The sequence below is a fragment of the Pseudopipra pipra genome, chromosome 17 (assembly GCF_036250125.1).
Source record: "Pseudopipra pipra isolate bDixPip1 chromosome 17, bDixPip1.hap1, whole genome shotgun sequence".
NCBI lineage: Eukaryota > Metazoa > Chordata > Aves > Passeriformes > Pipridae > Pseudopipra > Pseudopipra pipra.
Window position 1 is genome coordinate 7,931,829 of NC_087565.1, and position 14,707 is coordinate 7,946,535.

The 14,707-nt window shown below is 45.6% G+C and overlaps 1 protein-coding gene across 3 annotated transcripts in view; it reads left to right on the plus strand.

Annotated features, from left to right (window-relative positions):
* Positions 1-5,954, plus strand: part of PMEPA1 (prostate transmembrane protein, androgen induced 1) — a 48,951-nt gene extending 42,997 nt beyond the window's left edge. For 2 of the 3 annotated variants that reach the window (XM_064674128.1, XM_064674130.1), the window contains one exon: positions 61-5,954. In XM_064674128.1, coding sequence (XP_064530198.1) covers positions 61-609 — 549 coding nt within the window. In that variant the 3' untranslated portion in view covers positions 610-5,954. The remainder of the gene's footprint in view (positions 1-60) is intronic. The other variant, XM_064674129.1, reaches the window with a different exon arrangement.
* The last annotated feature ends 8,753 nt before the right edge of the window (positions 5,955-14,707 follow it).

A 14,707-nucleotide genomic window follows, 5' to 3' on the forward strand; every position in this document is an offset into this window, starting at 1 on the left:
TCCCGCGCTGCAGCGTCTCACGCTCCTCGCCCCCTTTCTCTCTCTCTTTCTCCCTTCCAGCAGCAAATCTACACCCCGAGGCCCAGCGACCGCCTGGCAGTGCCATCCTTCCTGCAGAGGGACCGCTTCAACCGGTTCCAGCCCACCTACCCCTACATGCAGCACGAGATCGACCTGCCGCCCACCATCTCGCTGTCGGACGGCGAGGAGCCCCCCCCGTACCAGGGACCCTGCACGCTGCAGCTGCGCGACCCCGAGCAGCAAATGGAGCTCAACAGAGAGTCGGTGCGGGCCCCCCCCAACAGAACCATCTTCGACAGTGACTTGATAGATAACTCGGTGTACGGGGGGCCGTGCCCCCCCAGCAGTAACTCTGGCATCAGCGCGACCTGCTATGGGAGCAATGGCAGGATGGAGGGACCACCCCCCACCTACAGCGAGGTCATCGGGCACTACCCGGGGTCCACGTTTTACCAGCACCAGCAGAACAACAACGGGATGCCCCCCATCTTGGAGGGCAGCAGACTCCACCACTCACAGATCAATGGCCTTGAGAGCACAACGGCGTGGAACAAAGAGAAAGAGAAACAAAAAGGGCACCCCTTTTAAAAAAAAAAGAAAAAAAAAAGGCAAAAAAAAAAAAAGGCAAGAAAGTAAATGAAACACTCTGCACTTCTCATTAAAAGAAAAAGGAGAGAGAGAGTTGAGGAAGATGAGCAAAGAAAAAAAAAAAGCCCTTCCCCATCTCTCCGTGTATAAATATTTACTTGTTATGTCTGGTCTGAATGCACAAGCCTACCAAGCTTGCAAAAACATTTCTTTATTGAGCTGTGTCTAGACGTTTAAAAAGGAAAAAAAAATCAACTGTAGTCTTTTTTTTTTTTTTTTTTTGTTTCTAGTTGGGCTGTGTGTGAATGCTTTTTTTTTTGTTTGATATTTCACTTATCTTTAAAAACAAAATATTTGCACAAAAACCATTTTGTTTAAAGATCTGCAATATAAATATATAAATATATATTAAAAATAAGAGAAAGTGTATGTGTAAGGAGCAGGAGTATTTTTGTATTAGAAGAGGCCTATTCAAAAAAAAAAAAAGTTGTTTTCTGAACTAGAAGAAAAATGGCAATTTTTTGAGTGCCAACTCAAAAAGCGTGTATTACATTGTAAAAAAACAAAAAACAAAAAAAAATCAAAAGCAGGGGTTTAGAGTTATTTATATAAATGTTGAAATTTTGCACTATTTTTTAATATAAATATGTCAGTGCTTGTGTTGGTCAAAGCCTCTATCATGTCTACCATGAACCTGTTAAGGGATCTATGTCGAAGTGAAGAACAAAGTAGCTGGAAGGGGAGGAGGATCGCTGGAGTGGAGATGCCAGCCCTGGGAGGAGCGGTGAGCGAGATGCAGCTTATGGAAATCCTGAATTTCCAGAGTCCCTGCGCGTGGCCGCCGACAGCCACGCCTTTATACATTCCCTACAAAGCAAGAGGAGTTGGTGTGTGTCTGTCTGTCATCCGGTAGGATTATTGGAGTAACAAGGTAAAACGAAAACTCCCTGCTTCCCAGAGTCAGGAATGACTGAAGCAGGCCAAAATTACTTGATTTTTTCTTTTTTTTTTTCTTTTTTTTTTTTTTTTTAATCTTTTTTTTACAACCTCTAACTTTTTGGAGGGGGGGGGTGGTTGGGATGAGAATAAACTTCTGTGTCTGAAGGAACAAAGTGTTTTTTGGTTTATTTCTTTCAATGTTCAACTGAAGGGCCCTGTTGGAGCCCAAGTGGTGGTTGTGGAAGTTGGTGTGAGTCACTGGTAACGCACCCACCGGCTGCCTTTCAGCTGGGTTTAAATGTCTCCTTGAAAGGACGAGCTGAAAAGTGTGGTGGTGGTGAACATCATTTTCATTTTGTATCAGCCTCCCAAACCTCTGTTTGGCATAAGCAGGCGCAGCCGTGTCTCGCAGCTCTGCCGTCCCTGGTCATCCTGATTTTTTTTTTTACATTATCATCCCATTATTATCCCAGCTAAAGAGGCACCGGGTACAGTAGATGGAAATGAATCTGCTCCTGTGATGATGTATTAATTAAAGGCTACAGAAATATGCTTAAGGCTTTAGAAGCAACCCCCCCTTCCCTCCTCTGAAATGTCCCTCACCCCACGGTCCCACCTGCCCTCCCGCCGCCGGGTGTTGTGCGTCGTTAATTTATCTTGGTTTCGGAAGCATTTTTTTTTGTCTTACGATGCTCTTGTTTACATTTTATATCATGTAGGTGTCTGGTAGGTGTGTTGCCCTCGCGGTGAATTCGTACGTGACGGAGCGAGCGAGTGGGAAACCTGAGAGAGTGAGGGAGAGGAGGCAAAAAGGGAAAAACCCCGCTGTGGGTCCCGTCTCTCCGAGCACGAGGAAGGGTCGGTAGGGAAACCACAGAGAGCGAAGGTTTTACAAGGGGGTGTGATTTGATTTTTTTTTCTGCAGGATGCTATCTAGTAGAGTGACATAAATGAAAGATATAAAGGCAATAACTATTGTTTTTAAGCAACTTTTCTATTACTTGAAAACGAAAACGAACCTAACCATGAGAACGGTTTTGAAGTTCTGACCATTTGAACAATATTTATATATATTTTAAAGAAGATGATGAATAGCTGAACTTGAAGTTTGATCATTGTTTTTTTTGCTTTTTTTTTTTATTTCTGCCTAGAAATAGTCCTGTACCTTCTCAATATTTCGAACTGCTTTTCCACAGCTCTTGAAATCTTCATAGCTTTACAGTCAAGTAACCTAAATTTTGATGACCTAAAAAGAAAAAAAAGCCACAAAAAAAAAAAAGGAACGCAAAGGAAATAAATCTAGTTTGTCATGAAAGGTACAAAACTGATGAATTTGTACGAGTTTTTAAAATGTATCTTTCCTTTATGTAACATGTCTATTTAGTGCCTTATTAAAGCAACAGTAACCCTCCCTTTTTAGAGAGGGGAAAGCAAAATCATCCTTAGTGTCACGAGTAACCAGCGTCTGGTCTCTTGCTCCTTTGGACCTTGCATTCACTTTTCCAGTCCCTTTTTTTCCCGGAGCAGCTCCCTGTGCCTGGCCACGCCGGCTGCTCCCTCGGCCGCTGCTCTGCTCCGACTGTTCTTAGGGAACTTGAACACGTTTATGCACATTATCCTACCCGGGGAGGTAGGAATCTGTGGTGGATATTGTAAATGAGATACCAACCAAAAGAGAAACCGAAATATAATATCTACTGCCCTCTTGAGCCAAAATGCGTGAATAGTGTTGTTGGGGTTGGGTGTTTGTGTTTTGTTTTTGTTTTGGGTTTGTTTTTTTTTTTGGGGGGGGGGGGTGGTTGTTCAGTGATCTGAACTAGTTTGTTTGCTATAAAAAAAAAAAATACGGTTACCTCAGCAGATTTTGGGTGGAATATGCATCACATGTTTAAAACTGAGCAGTGAGTAAGGAGGTGGCGTGGGGACCAGAGGTTGTTAGGTAACAGGATTGTCTTGTCACAGGGTGTGACCTGGACACCAAACCCCGTGGGAAAGTTAGGGAAGTGGGCAGGGGCTGGACAGGCACAGAGGGGTAGTGGAAGAGGGTCTGAAGATGCAGTGCAATTGAACCCAGCTTTCATGCTTGGAAGTCCTCAAAATTTCAACTAATTCTCTTTTTTTATTTCTCCCTCCCCAGTCCACTCCCAGTGTGAGCTTTTACTTCTCAAGCATCACCCCGAGCTCTACAGTTGAGTGATCAGTTTGTTGAGTTCCTGGGTCCAGTTTCATTTACCTCTTTCTCTAGTTTGGGGAACTTAATGAGTGTGAAACAGGGTGGCTCATCAACACCAAATTTGTGTTGCAAATGATGCCTTTCAGCCCATCCATGCACAAAACCCAAGCTGCCACCTTTCCCCAGGCCAGTGCAGCCCTGGTGAGGGGGAGCCCCAGGTCCCAGGCAGCGGGTGCAGCTCCTTGATGGAGCCAAGTTGTCACCTTTTGTCTTTCTTCTGTCCATCCCTCTCTTTGCATTCCCAAGAACTGTGTATTTCAAGTGCAGATACCAGGTCTTGGGCTCAGATCAACTCCAAGTTCTGAGTGGGTGTTGAGAAATAATGGTCTGTTCTTTTTTTATTATTATTGTTGTTGTTATTGTTATTATTATTATTACTATTTAATGTTACTTTTTGCCTCGGGGTCCATTTCTTCCCAATTCCCACGTCCCGTATGGCCACCAAGGCAGGGAATTTGCTTTGCACACCCTTGCTGATTGTCCCATTCCCTCTGGCCTTGGTGCAGCTCAGCAGAGAGCGGTGCTAGAGCTGGGCTGTGGCCCTGCTCCACAGGTGTCTTGCAGCTTCCAGCAGAGAGATTCAGGCCCCTTAGGAGTGATTCATTTTTAAGTAAATACAGAAAAAACAAGGCACTGCTAATGCTTAGCAACCTCGTGTCCTACCCTGCCTTTTTGCTTGGAGTTTTAAGTCACGTTAGCTTTAAAAGGGGTTGTTCATCTTGCAGAGTTTCTTAGCTTACAGTACGGCAAACAGCATCCTTAAAGTGCCCCCAAATCTTAATGGCCTGGAATGGGAACGTGGCTTTGTCAGTCTGGATGGGGAGGAAGGATGGGTTTCATTTGGGGCTGACACTGGTAAATCATGTGTTCCCTTCACAACCCTTGATTTCACCAGTTTGAGGATTCAGCTTTACTAATCCAGTGTGTTGTTTCCGTAAGTGTTACAAAATTCATTCTGTCTTAAGTGGGGGTCTAAGGATATCCCATTGCTTTCTGGAGAATCACCCTTTTGTGTGTGTATTGAACTATGAAATTGCACTAACTGCTATATTAAAAAATAAATAAAGAAAAGCCCAACGTTTTTACTAAGGATCGGGAAAAGACTGAATCAGACGTGTAGCATTAACAGTGCTAGGCCAGAACAGGATGAATTTTTAATCTCTTCTGTCTCTGTACCACTCAGAGATTTTCTGTGTACAACACAAAGTTACAAAAAAAACAAAAAGAAGTTTTCCAGAAACCACGCTTCAAATTTTTGCTGTACTATAGAAGCTCATGAAGGACAACATTAAAGTCCTAATTTGCCTGCCTTATAGACACATTTCATTGTATTAATATTTTCTTAAACTTCCAGTTGCATTGCGTTGGCTTTGGAGTTTGTTATAGGCAGTCCTGTATCCTGAGTTCTGTTCAATTTAAACTTATGTAAACTATTGACAGCACATGCAATGCAGTACTTATCTATATTTTGCTGTTTTAGTATGAATATGTACTCTGATGCCAATTTACAAAAATCTGTTGTAAACGCTTCTTGTGTACCAGTAACCGATAGTGGCAATTATATGTCATTCTAAAAGCTGCAATACTTATACAATAAATTTTACAATACTTTGGAAAATTTGCCTTCACCTTTTGCTTTGTTACTCCCCACCCAAAAAAAAAAAAATTAAAAAAAATCAAGAGTTTGTCAACACAATGTAATTTCAAAAGCTCTTCCTATTTTCTTTTCGGATGTTGGAAAATGAATCTGCTCAGTTTTGGGTATTTGTGTGGGTTTCCCCCTTCCTTGTTCTGAACAACCGCCCAGCCTCTGTATTGCCCCGCGTGTTTCCCCCGTGAAGCTGTAGCTGGTTCCTGGTGTATTTGCATGCTCGGTCCGTGTGTGCCTGTGTGCGTGTACAGCTCTGGTTCCTTTTGAGTAGATCAGGTGGCGCAGCTTGAATTCCCAGGAGAAGCCATTCCCGGTTTGCACCAGTATGTCCAACACTCGCGGTCCTGCCTTTTCAGCCAAGAACGTCACTGATGGTCAGAAGGTCTTAACTTGAATAACGTCAATCAACAAGAACTGCGTAGATTGACTCAAATCCTAAGCACAGATAATTCGTGTGACTCTTTTCCTTTCTGAGACTGTGGTCAAATTGCAGTGATCACATTAAAGTGATTGAAAACTTGACTGTTTGCAGGGCGTTTTCTTTTGTGTGTCTGAAGGATGGATGTCCTGTAGGTTCACCCAGACCTTGGGTTCCCTCTTGGGATTAAGGAATGTGTATTCATTAATCCCTGGACTTTGTCTGAGGGTTGCCAGCTCTGCCCAAGCCCTTGGTCTCCCCAGCCCTTCTCTCTGGCTGATCATAAATCTGTGTTTTGGGTGGCAGCACTGTTGGAAGTGGCCCCGGCTTTGACAAGCAGCTCCTCCAGCTGCTTTGGGTGGGCAAGTGGTGGACACTTGGCTTTAATGTGGGCATGAGGAGCTCCTGTGGGCTTCAGCAGGAGACTGGGATGCTCTGCCTGGACAGTTACTTGCAACACAGCCCTGGGCTGGTGGCCAGTTGGGAAAATACCACTGGTTATGACTGAAAGCAGCTTAATTGCAGCCCAGGGAGGAGAACCCCAAATCCAACCCTCTGGCTCTGATTCCTGAACTGTGCTACTTGCCTCCCACTTGTGGTTTATTTTGTGGGATTCCTGGTGTCCATTGCTGCTGGACAGATGACCCAGGGTGATGCAGTGCTGGAAAGCAGCTGGCCTTGGCTGGAGCACTTTTCCCCATGGTAGGAAGTCAGATGTTTGTAGTGCTGTGCTGATGCTGATGGGCCCCAATGTTGGCTCGAGGGGCTCCAAAGCATTTTTCCCATCTCATGTGCAAAAAAACCCCAAAACACTAAATGTCTGAGAGCAGGCAATGCCCCTACACCAACCTCAGGATCACAAATATCCAAGTGGGATACATCCACCTTGCTCCAGGCACGGCGAAGCAGGGAAAGGACAAGGTTTGGTTTGAATCACTGTTTCGAAACGACATTTTTCATTTTTGGATTCACAGCTGAAACCAACATCTTCCCACAGAAAATGGGAACTCAGCTGACACCACATTTTCCAAAAGGGAATTTTTTTAAATGACAAGGAAAAAAAAAAAAAAAAGGCAAGTTCAACCCGTGCAGTGCGTGGGAATGGGCAGAGAGATGCTGTTACTAAGATACCTTTCCGCAGCTAATGAGGTGATCTGGGGACGCTGCAGCAGCACTGATTGGCAAATGATTATTTTTAACTTTTTTTTTTTTTTTTTTTTTTTGCAACTCAGTGGAAGAAACAACTTTGTGACTTTTGGAAACCCCAGGTGGCAAAGCCTTTGATTTTAAACAGATTTCTGTGCTGCAAACTGAATAGGACTTAAGAAAGGGGGTTCAGATTTTCCCTCTGCTTCCAGCAATGGAGCCCTTTTTGCAGCTCTTGTGGCTTTACCTGGTGTGCTTGCTGGAAGGTGCAAATTCCAACTTCAAAGAATCTAAATTGCACAAAAGCACTTCTTTTTTGCTTTTTGTCTCCATATTTTATCTGCTTGTCCTAACCCAAACTCTGCATTGCTCTCCTTGTCCATCCCCTGCCTGCATTTAATCTGGTTTGTGCCTGGAGGGCACGGAGCAAACCCCCTCCATGCCAGGGCTTGTTCAGCTCCAGTCCTGGTGCTCAGGGTTCATCCCACCAGTGATTCTCGGGATGGCTTGGGGTGCTTTGAGGTGGGAAACCTGGAGTCGACCTCTTGCTTTTTAATCTGCTCAGGCTGCATTTCCCACAGGTTGATTTGTTGGAGTTTTTTTCTCCAGGCTGGCCCCGAAGCCTCTGTGCAGGCAGAGCCCTGTCTCAGCACCGAGGGAGGGGAAGCCTTGACCAGGGGCAGAAACCCTCAGTAAAGTGACTGGAAACAGACTCTCCCTCATGGTGAGTGCTCCAGTGAAGGGTTTCAGTGAGATTTATTAAGAAATCAACGTGCTCTCACAGGAATCCTGATGTTGACTCTTCCAACTCCAATGGGAATTTACTCCAAACACTTGCTGCTATCCTTTTTTTTTTTTTCTTTAAAAAAAGTCTAGAAAATCTCACTGCTTTGGCATAAAACAGGACTGTGTAACAGTGTTAGGAACAAAAGCAAAGGACTGGGCAGAAGAAAAGAGGAAGTAATTCCTGCCTTGTTCTCCTGGAAAGGAGCTGGAAAAGGCTGGAAAAGCACCGCCCAAGATACCCTTCATTTAAGATATGATGGGGGCAAAATTGCTTCCCTCTTTCCCTTTCCCCTTGCTCAGGAGCCCAGCCAAAAGCTCACCCCTGTCCTTGGAACCCAGTGTAGGAAGATTTAGAATTTTTCTTGGTGGGTGGGCAGGTGGGGACAGGCAGGCAGGCAGCTGGCCCAGATGGGATCTTTGTCCCAGGTGGGAACAATCTTGCCATGGCCCAGAAGGCAAATTTAAGCAGCTCCAGGGAAGGTGGTGGTTTCCTCTGGGGTTTTCTCTGCTCTGCTGCTGAGAAGGAGCTACAGGAGTTTTTGCAGAGGGTGTTTCCTGACCACCCTCTGCAGCTGCATGAGGCAGGACTGGGTTTTGATTTAGTGATGTCCCAGGTTTCTGAAGCTGCCTGGGTGATGCAAAGGAAGGATAAACCTGAAACAGCAGCCACCTCTTTATGAGGTGAGATTGGGATTTATGGCATTTTTATGGCTACCCAAAACTGGCTTTCAGGCTGTCCTGGAGCCACATGCTGCCAGAGCTGTATGTGTGCTTTTTCTTCCTCTGTAGCTGGAAGTACATTGATCGTGGCAGCTCTAGGGCCTCCTCCCTGTCTGCCTTCTTCCTGGGGAACATGAGCTGCTGCTCTCAGAGTGAGTGGGGCTTGCTGCTTGCTGGAGAGCACCCCTGTGTTGCCCAGCAGGTCGGGTTGGTGGCTGCACAGCTTCTGAGCTTCCTCCCCGTGTCTGCACATGGAGAGCCTGTTGTCAGGTAAGACTGAAAAGTGGAGAAATGAAATTTAGAGCTCTGGCTGACCAGACTGATGGCTCTGGACTAGGCAGAGGGGAGATGACATGAAGCACTCAATGCAGTGCACTTGGGGTGGGGTTTGCAATGCAGAAACGTGGGAGAGCGTTGACTGCTGGTCAGGATCCATTAGTTGTCAGCTCCTGGTGGGTGTTCCTTCCCCCCTCGTGCAATCCTGACTCTTGGTTCAAATGCACATGGTTGCCTTAGGATTGATTGTTAGCAGCAGCAATAAATCACAATCCCAGCAGCCAGTGGTGAGTTTTGGATGCCAGTCAAAATGCAGCTCCTTGGAGTATTTATCTCTGCGAAGGCAGGGAACCTGGACATTGAACAATTAGATCAACGTGGCTCTGTGAAGCTGCATTTGATTAAGAGAGTAACTCTGCAGGACAAAGCTATTGCTTGGTGTTGCTGTGCATTGCTAATGAGCAGCCTGGCTTTAAAAACACAGAGGCTGGAAATGTGAGTAAAAAGCACCTCCATGCACTGCTCTCCAAGCAACACTCTGGACCAGGCCAGGTGGGGCTGCACTAGGATCCCACCTTCTCCTTTGTGGGCCAGTTAGGATGGGTAAGAATTAGGCATCCAAAACACTTCAGCTCTAAAATAGTCATGCAAGCATGCAGTCCTGAAAGACCAACCCCTTCAGGGTGCTTTCAGGAGGGTCTGTGTGGGTCTGGGTAATCAGCAGAGCTGATGTGAGTGTGAGGATGGAGCTGGGTTAGGTTTTAACTCGGGGTCAGTGCACACCAGTGGCTTTCCCTGGGAAGAAGATGAGCTGTAAGCACATGTTCACTTCAGACAACTTATTAATGTGCACACACAAATCTATTTTTTGTTCCTTGAATCTCAACCTCAGGCTGTGCAAGGTTCAGATGAGCAGAACCAGGTTAGAAAACAAATGTTGAATGACCCTTATGGGCTTGACTGCCCATCTCATCTCTATTTTGCTCTTGAGAGCTGCTGTTTTCCTCTGCTCTGCTGAGCAAGTCTGTCAGTTTTCTGTTCTGAGGAGGTTCTCAAGGAGCCTGGCCCTGATGCCCTGCCTCCCTGCTCCCAGGGCAGCTCTTCCATGGGCATGGAGAAGCCTGAGCTAAATATAAGCTGGGGAGAGGAAAAAAGGGGGAGTTGGAGGAGGTTGAGCGAAAGGATCTGTTTATTTTCCCTCTGATCTCTGAGCCCTGTTATGTTTTATTGCTTTGCAAACAGGAGGTCTGGAAAGCTTCCTTCCCTCCTGTGCCAGTGCAAGGTCAGCTGGGTGCATAATTCCTGAGCTTGAAGTAAAAAATACTATGACTAGATTTACAGTAATGTTGTAAGAGTAGCATGAAACTGGGACTCTATTTACACTCTCCAGGCCAGGTTTTACTGTAAATGCCCAAATAAACTACTTAAATAAACAATTTCTGTGTATTTTCTCAGTGCCTGGATGCACTTGCACCCTGCTGCTGAGAGTTTAGATCTGATGAGTAACCTGTGGCAGGAGATCAACTTTGGTTGCAGAAAACCCCACCAGGGGGGTGATGCAGGCAGGTGCTTTATGTGCAGCAGATCTCAAGGAAGGTGAGGCACCTTCAGAAAACTTGTCCTTGACGTGTGCAGAAGGATGTGGTCGCAGTTGCCTACAGCCTGGCAGCGCTTCAAAAGGAGCCCCTGCGTTTTGGGGTGCGTGGTGTTTGAGTAGCTGCGTTGGGGAACAAAGGGACAGTACCAAGGAATGTAACTGAGATTCCTCACGGTGTAGAAAAGCCTGGTATGAAGTAAAGCTTTAAGGAAGTCGACTAACTTTAAAGAATTTTTACAGGTTTACTCAGCTCTCCCCATTCGTCAGAACATGCCCGGCTCCTCGGTGAGGTTTCGGCTCTGAATCGAGGTCTCAGACTGAGTCATGAGCAAATGTAGCTGGTGGTGAGTAATTGCTGGAACCAAATGTGAATTTGGAAAATGGGCTTTGTCTTTCTCTTAAAGTTTTGGTTTATGGGAAAAGGCAATGGTTTTCCTCTCGTGCTCTGGCTCTCGGTTCCCTGTGTGGGTGAAAGCACAGCCACGAGTTGTTGCTTCTGCAAGTTCTGCCTGTGTGGGGGATTTTGACACCCCAGGAGACTGTGCTCATTGCTACTTTCTGTCTTGGTCCTCAGCTTCTGGACTGACTTTAGGCCTTGGGCAAACAGCACAAATGTCACCCAGCACAGGTACATGTTGCTTTAAAAAAAATGCTGCATTATCAGTCCCTACACAGGAAAAAAAACCCCTAAACTCTCAGGGGCTGCATCATGTTGCTCTCCATCCCCACATGCCATCTCTGTGCTGTCCTCTCTGCTCCTGGGTTCCTGTTAACCCAGGACTTGTCTGTGGCTTGAGGACCAAGGTTCAGCTGCACAAACAGCCCAGTGCCCCAGCCCTGTCCTTTGATGTGTCTCAGTGTCCTCTCACCAAACCCAGGGGTGGCACTTCCCAGTGCTGCAACCCCTGATCTGCCTTTCCTGGTGGCTCTTATTTCTTCTCTTCTCTGGCTGAGATACAGGGTAACAGGAGAGGACTTGAGTGGAATCAAAATTGCATTTTAATTGTAAACATTTGTCCAGAAATTAATGTTTCTGAACTAATGTTTCTCTCCAACCAATGTGTTCAGAAACAAATGACTCTCACTAATTGATTTTTTTTTTCCCCTGTATAACGGGAATTGTACATGTGGAAAATCAACCATGCATAATTGAAAATCCCCTTCTTTCAGCAGGTATCCACACAATCACTCAACTGATGTGTTTGCTTGTCCTCTGGCAGTTATTACCTAAGAGTCACATGGCTGTCTGGAGGGGGTTAATTTCTCCAACTTTTGTTCCCTGTGCTGAATTAAACATTGAAAATCACTGTAAACAGGCTTCCATGTCTAATAAGTTCTCTTATAGTCCCGAATGTGTACCTGTGGGGGAACATTATTGATGGCTTCCTCCATTGGTTGGAAAGGTATATTTGATATCTTTACACCTCTGAGATGGGTAATTCCACTATTTGTCACAATATATAAAACAGTTTTGAGCATCTTCCAAGAGCCCTTTAGCAGCTGATCGACGGCTCCTCTGAAGTGAAGGTAGAAGGTACTTGGCTCCAAAGCCCTTGGCTCTGCTGTGCCAAACCAACTGCCTCAAAACCCCAGGAACCTCACAGAGAACTGACAGTCTGAGTGAGTGGGAGCAGAGGAGAGAAATAAGTGTAAAATAAGTTGTAAAAACTGAAAAGCTGTGATTCATTCCTTCTCGTACAAGGCAGGTGAGATCTTGCCCTGCTGCAAACCAGGTCCTGAAGGTGACAACAGATTTCAGTTGCTTTAGGAGGGCAGAAGTAAAGTCTTGCATACAGCTGGTGTGTAAATAGGTGTGTTAGAGAAGAGAGCTGTGGGGTCAGTGTGATGGTCCTAATCAACTTTGCTTCATACAACTTCCTCACCAAACTCCCCCAGAAACAGCCATGGTGGGTCCCAACAGCAGTTCAGTGTTTTACAGTCGCTTCCCTGTGGTGCTTTGACCTCTCTTGCCACCAGCCTGAACAGGCAAAAGTAATCAAAGGTTTGTTCAAAAGTAATTTCGCATCAGAGCTTCTCTTGAGGAGCAGATAATCGGGTTTTATTTATTTATTTGTTTGTTAATAAAGCTGCATAACAAAGGTTTTCATCATTCCAGCAATACTGAATGTAATGCGCTTGCAATAATTAATGCCACTACTAATGGAGGATTGGAATTTTGCCCTAATTATATCATTAAGATACATTTCATGCATTTAATTGTTTTTGTAAAATGACAGCTAAGCTCTCCCGCCTCACATTACCCGATTGAATTATTTCCCATGCAAGGGCAACCTGCTAGTAATGGCCTCTCACAGTTTTTGCTTTCCAGGGGAAATCAAGTGGGTTTTGGTTAGATATGCCAATACTTTTCAGGTTAGCAAAGCTCTTATGTGCTGTTTGTCAATGTTAGTGGTGAACAGATGCACTGAACTCTCTTTTCCTCCTTGCTGGCCTGGATTTCATGAAAAACAGGAGGGGGTTGTGGGTGGAGAGTGTCAAGACAGGCCTGGGAAGAACAATGAGGTCAAAAGTCAATCACAGGTCTTAACCTTCCACAGGTGCAACAGGGCATGTGATAAGTTTGGGTAGAACACACCATGTCTGGCCTAAAGGCAGGAGTCTCAGGATCAGGGACTGCAGCCTCAGAAGGGGTGATGTTTTGATCTTTCTCATGGGACAGCACCAGCCAAGAAGATGTTTCTGTGCAAAGTTTTCTGCTTACTCTTTGAAATTAAGTCACCTTGTGTCGTGGCAAGGCCTGTGGCAGTCACCCACAGCAAGCCCTATCTCCTGGTGAGGCATCCAGGAGGGGTGTGAATCAGTGTGATCCATTGTGTGAGAGCCCTTGGCAATGGTGACGTACGTGGATTTGTTTTGGATGAGTAAATACAGTTTTCACTGGACAGGAATTTATAGTTATGTCTGCAGTTCCCAGCTGCTCAGGGGGATGGGAGGGGTGCCTTCCCTCTACTTCATGCCTTTTCCAACTGCAGCTCCCTCCCAAATCTGTAATCATTGCTGTATAACTACACAAAAGCAAAATTCAGGATGGGGGTGGTTTGAAACACAGAAAATATTAAGCTGCCTCAAGGAGCATCACCGCTGGATTTGGACCATCTGAGAGTAGCCAAAACAAAAGCCATCCAGGTTGGTACTGCTGTTTGCACTGCAAAGCCAGCAGCCCAGAGTGTTGTGGCTGCAACGTAACAAAAAGCAGGTAAAGCAAGTGGAGGAATGCAAGGGGATTTGTGCAGATGACAGAGAGGGAACTTCCATGCCGGGCAACAGACACAGCAACTGGTAAATACTTTGAAAACCTTCCCAAGTTGTTACTGCAACACTGACTGTGAGAAGCACTTGGGAGCAGGCTTTTGTTCTGAGACTATAACCATGTGCTGACTTGACAAGTCCTTGACCTCAATTAGTTACGTTCGTTATTTGGAGTCCAGTGGGAATGAAGTCAACTGCCTCTTTCTTTCTCTTCTTTCTCCCCATCCTTTCTTGCTTGGTGTATGAAGGAGCTGAAACTTGGCCAAGGCACAAATTCCATTCAGCCCTTGATGGGTTTTGCCCCAACAGTGTCCTGGAGGATCTGTAGAAGAGGTGGAGGAGCCCTCTGGGCTCTGTAGAGCCACAGAGACAACAGAGAGGAGTCCTACTCACTAGGAGTCCTAGTGAGAAATGTCCTGCTGGACTGGCTGCACATCTGCTTTGCCACTGGGCTGCTGGAAGCCTCGAGCAAGAAGCTTCACGTGCCTCTTTCTCATATATCTTAAAAGTGATGAGAGACATTCAGGCACCATGTCCTGGCTGCATGGAGCCCACTGGGCATAATAACTCAGGTACTATTTCCAAAGTACAGCCCTGAGTGGTTCCATGCCCCTGGAACACTGGTAGGCCGTGGCCTGTCCCTGCTGGAACAGGGTCTGTGCTGTATTGTCAAGCCCTGGAAGTCAGTAATCCTCATGTTGTTTCCCAGGTGAAATAATTGCCTGTGTTTCTACATCAAAACAGACCTCAGAGGGCTGAAGGGTCTCTTGTTGGAAAGATGGTGCAGAAGGATGTCAATCCATGTTATACAAACTGCAGAGGAAGAGGCTTGAATTCTGATCAAACACAAAGCAGACAATTGCTGACCGTGCAGCACATATTGTGCTGAGGTTTATTTTTTGTTATATCAGGTAAGGTTGCTTAAAGGAGCTTTGCCTTTTTGATTATTGCTGCTTCCAATTAGCCAACAAAAAATTCCTTCCCAGTTCTCTTTGGGTTACAGAGCACTGACTGCTCTTCAATTTTCTGATGTTTTTCTCGAGTTACTGATGCTAATGGCTA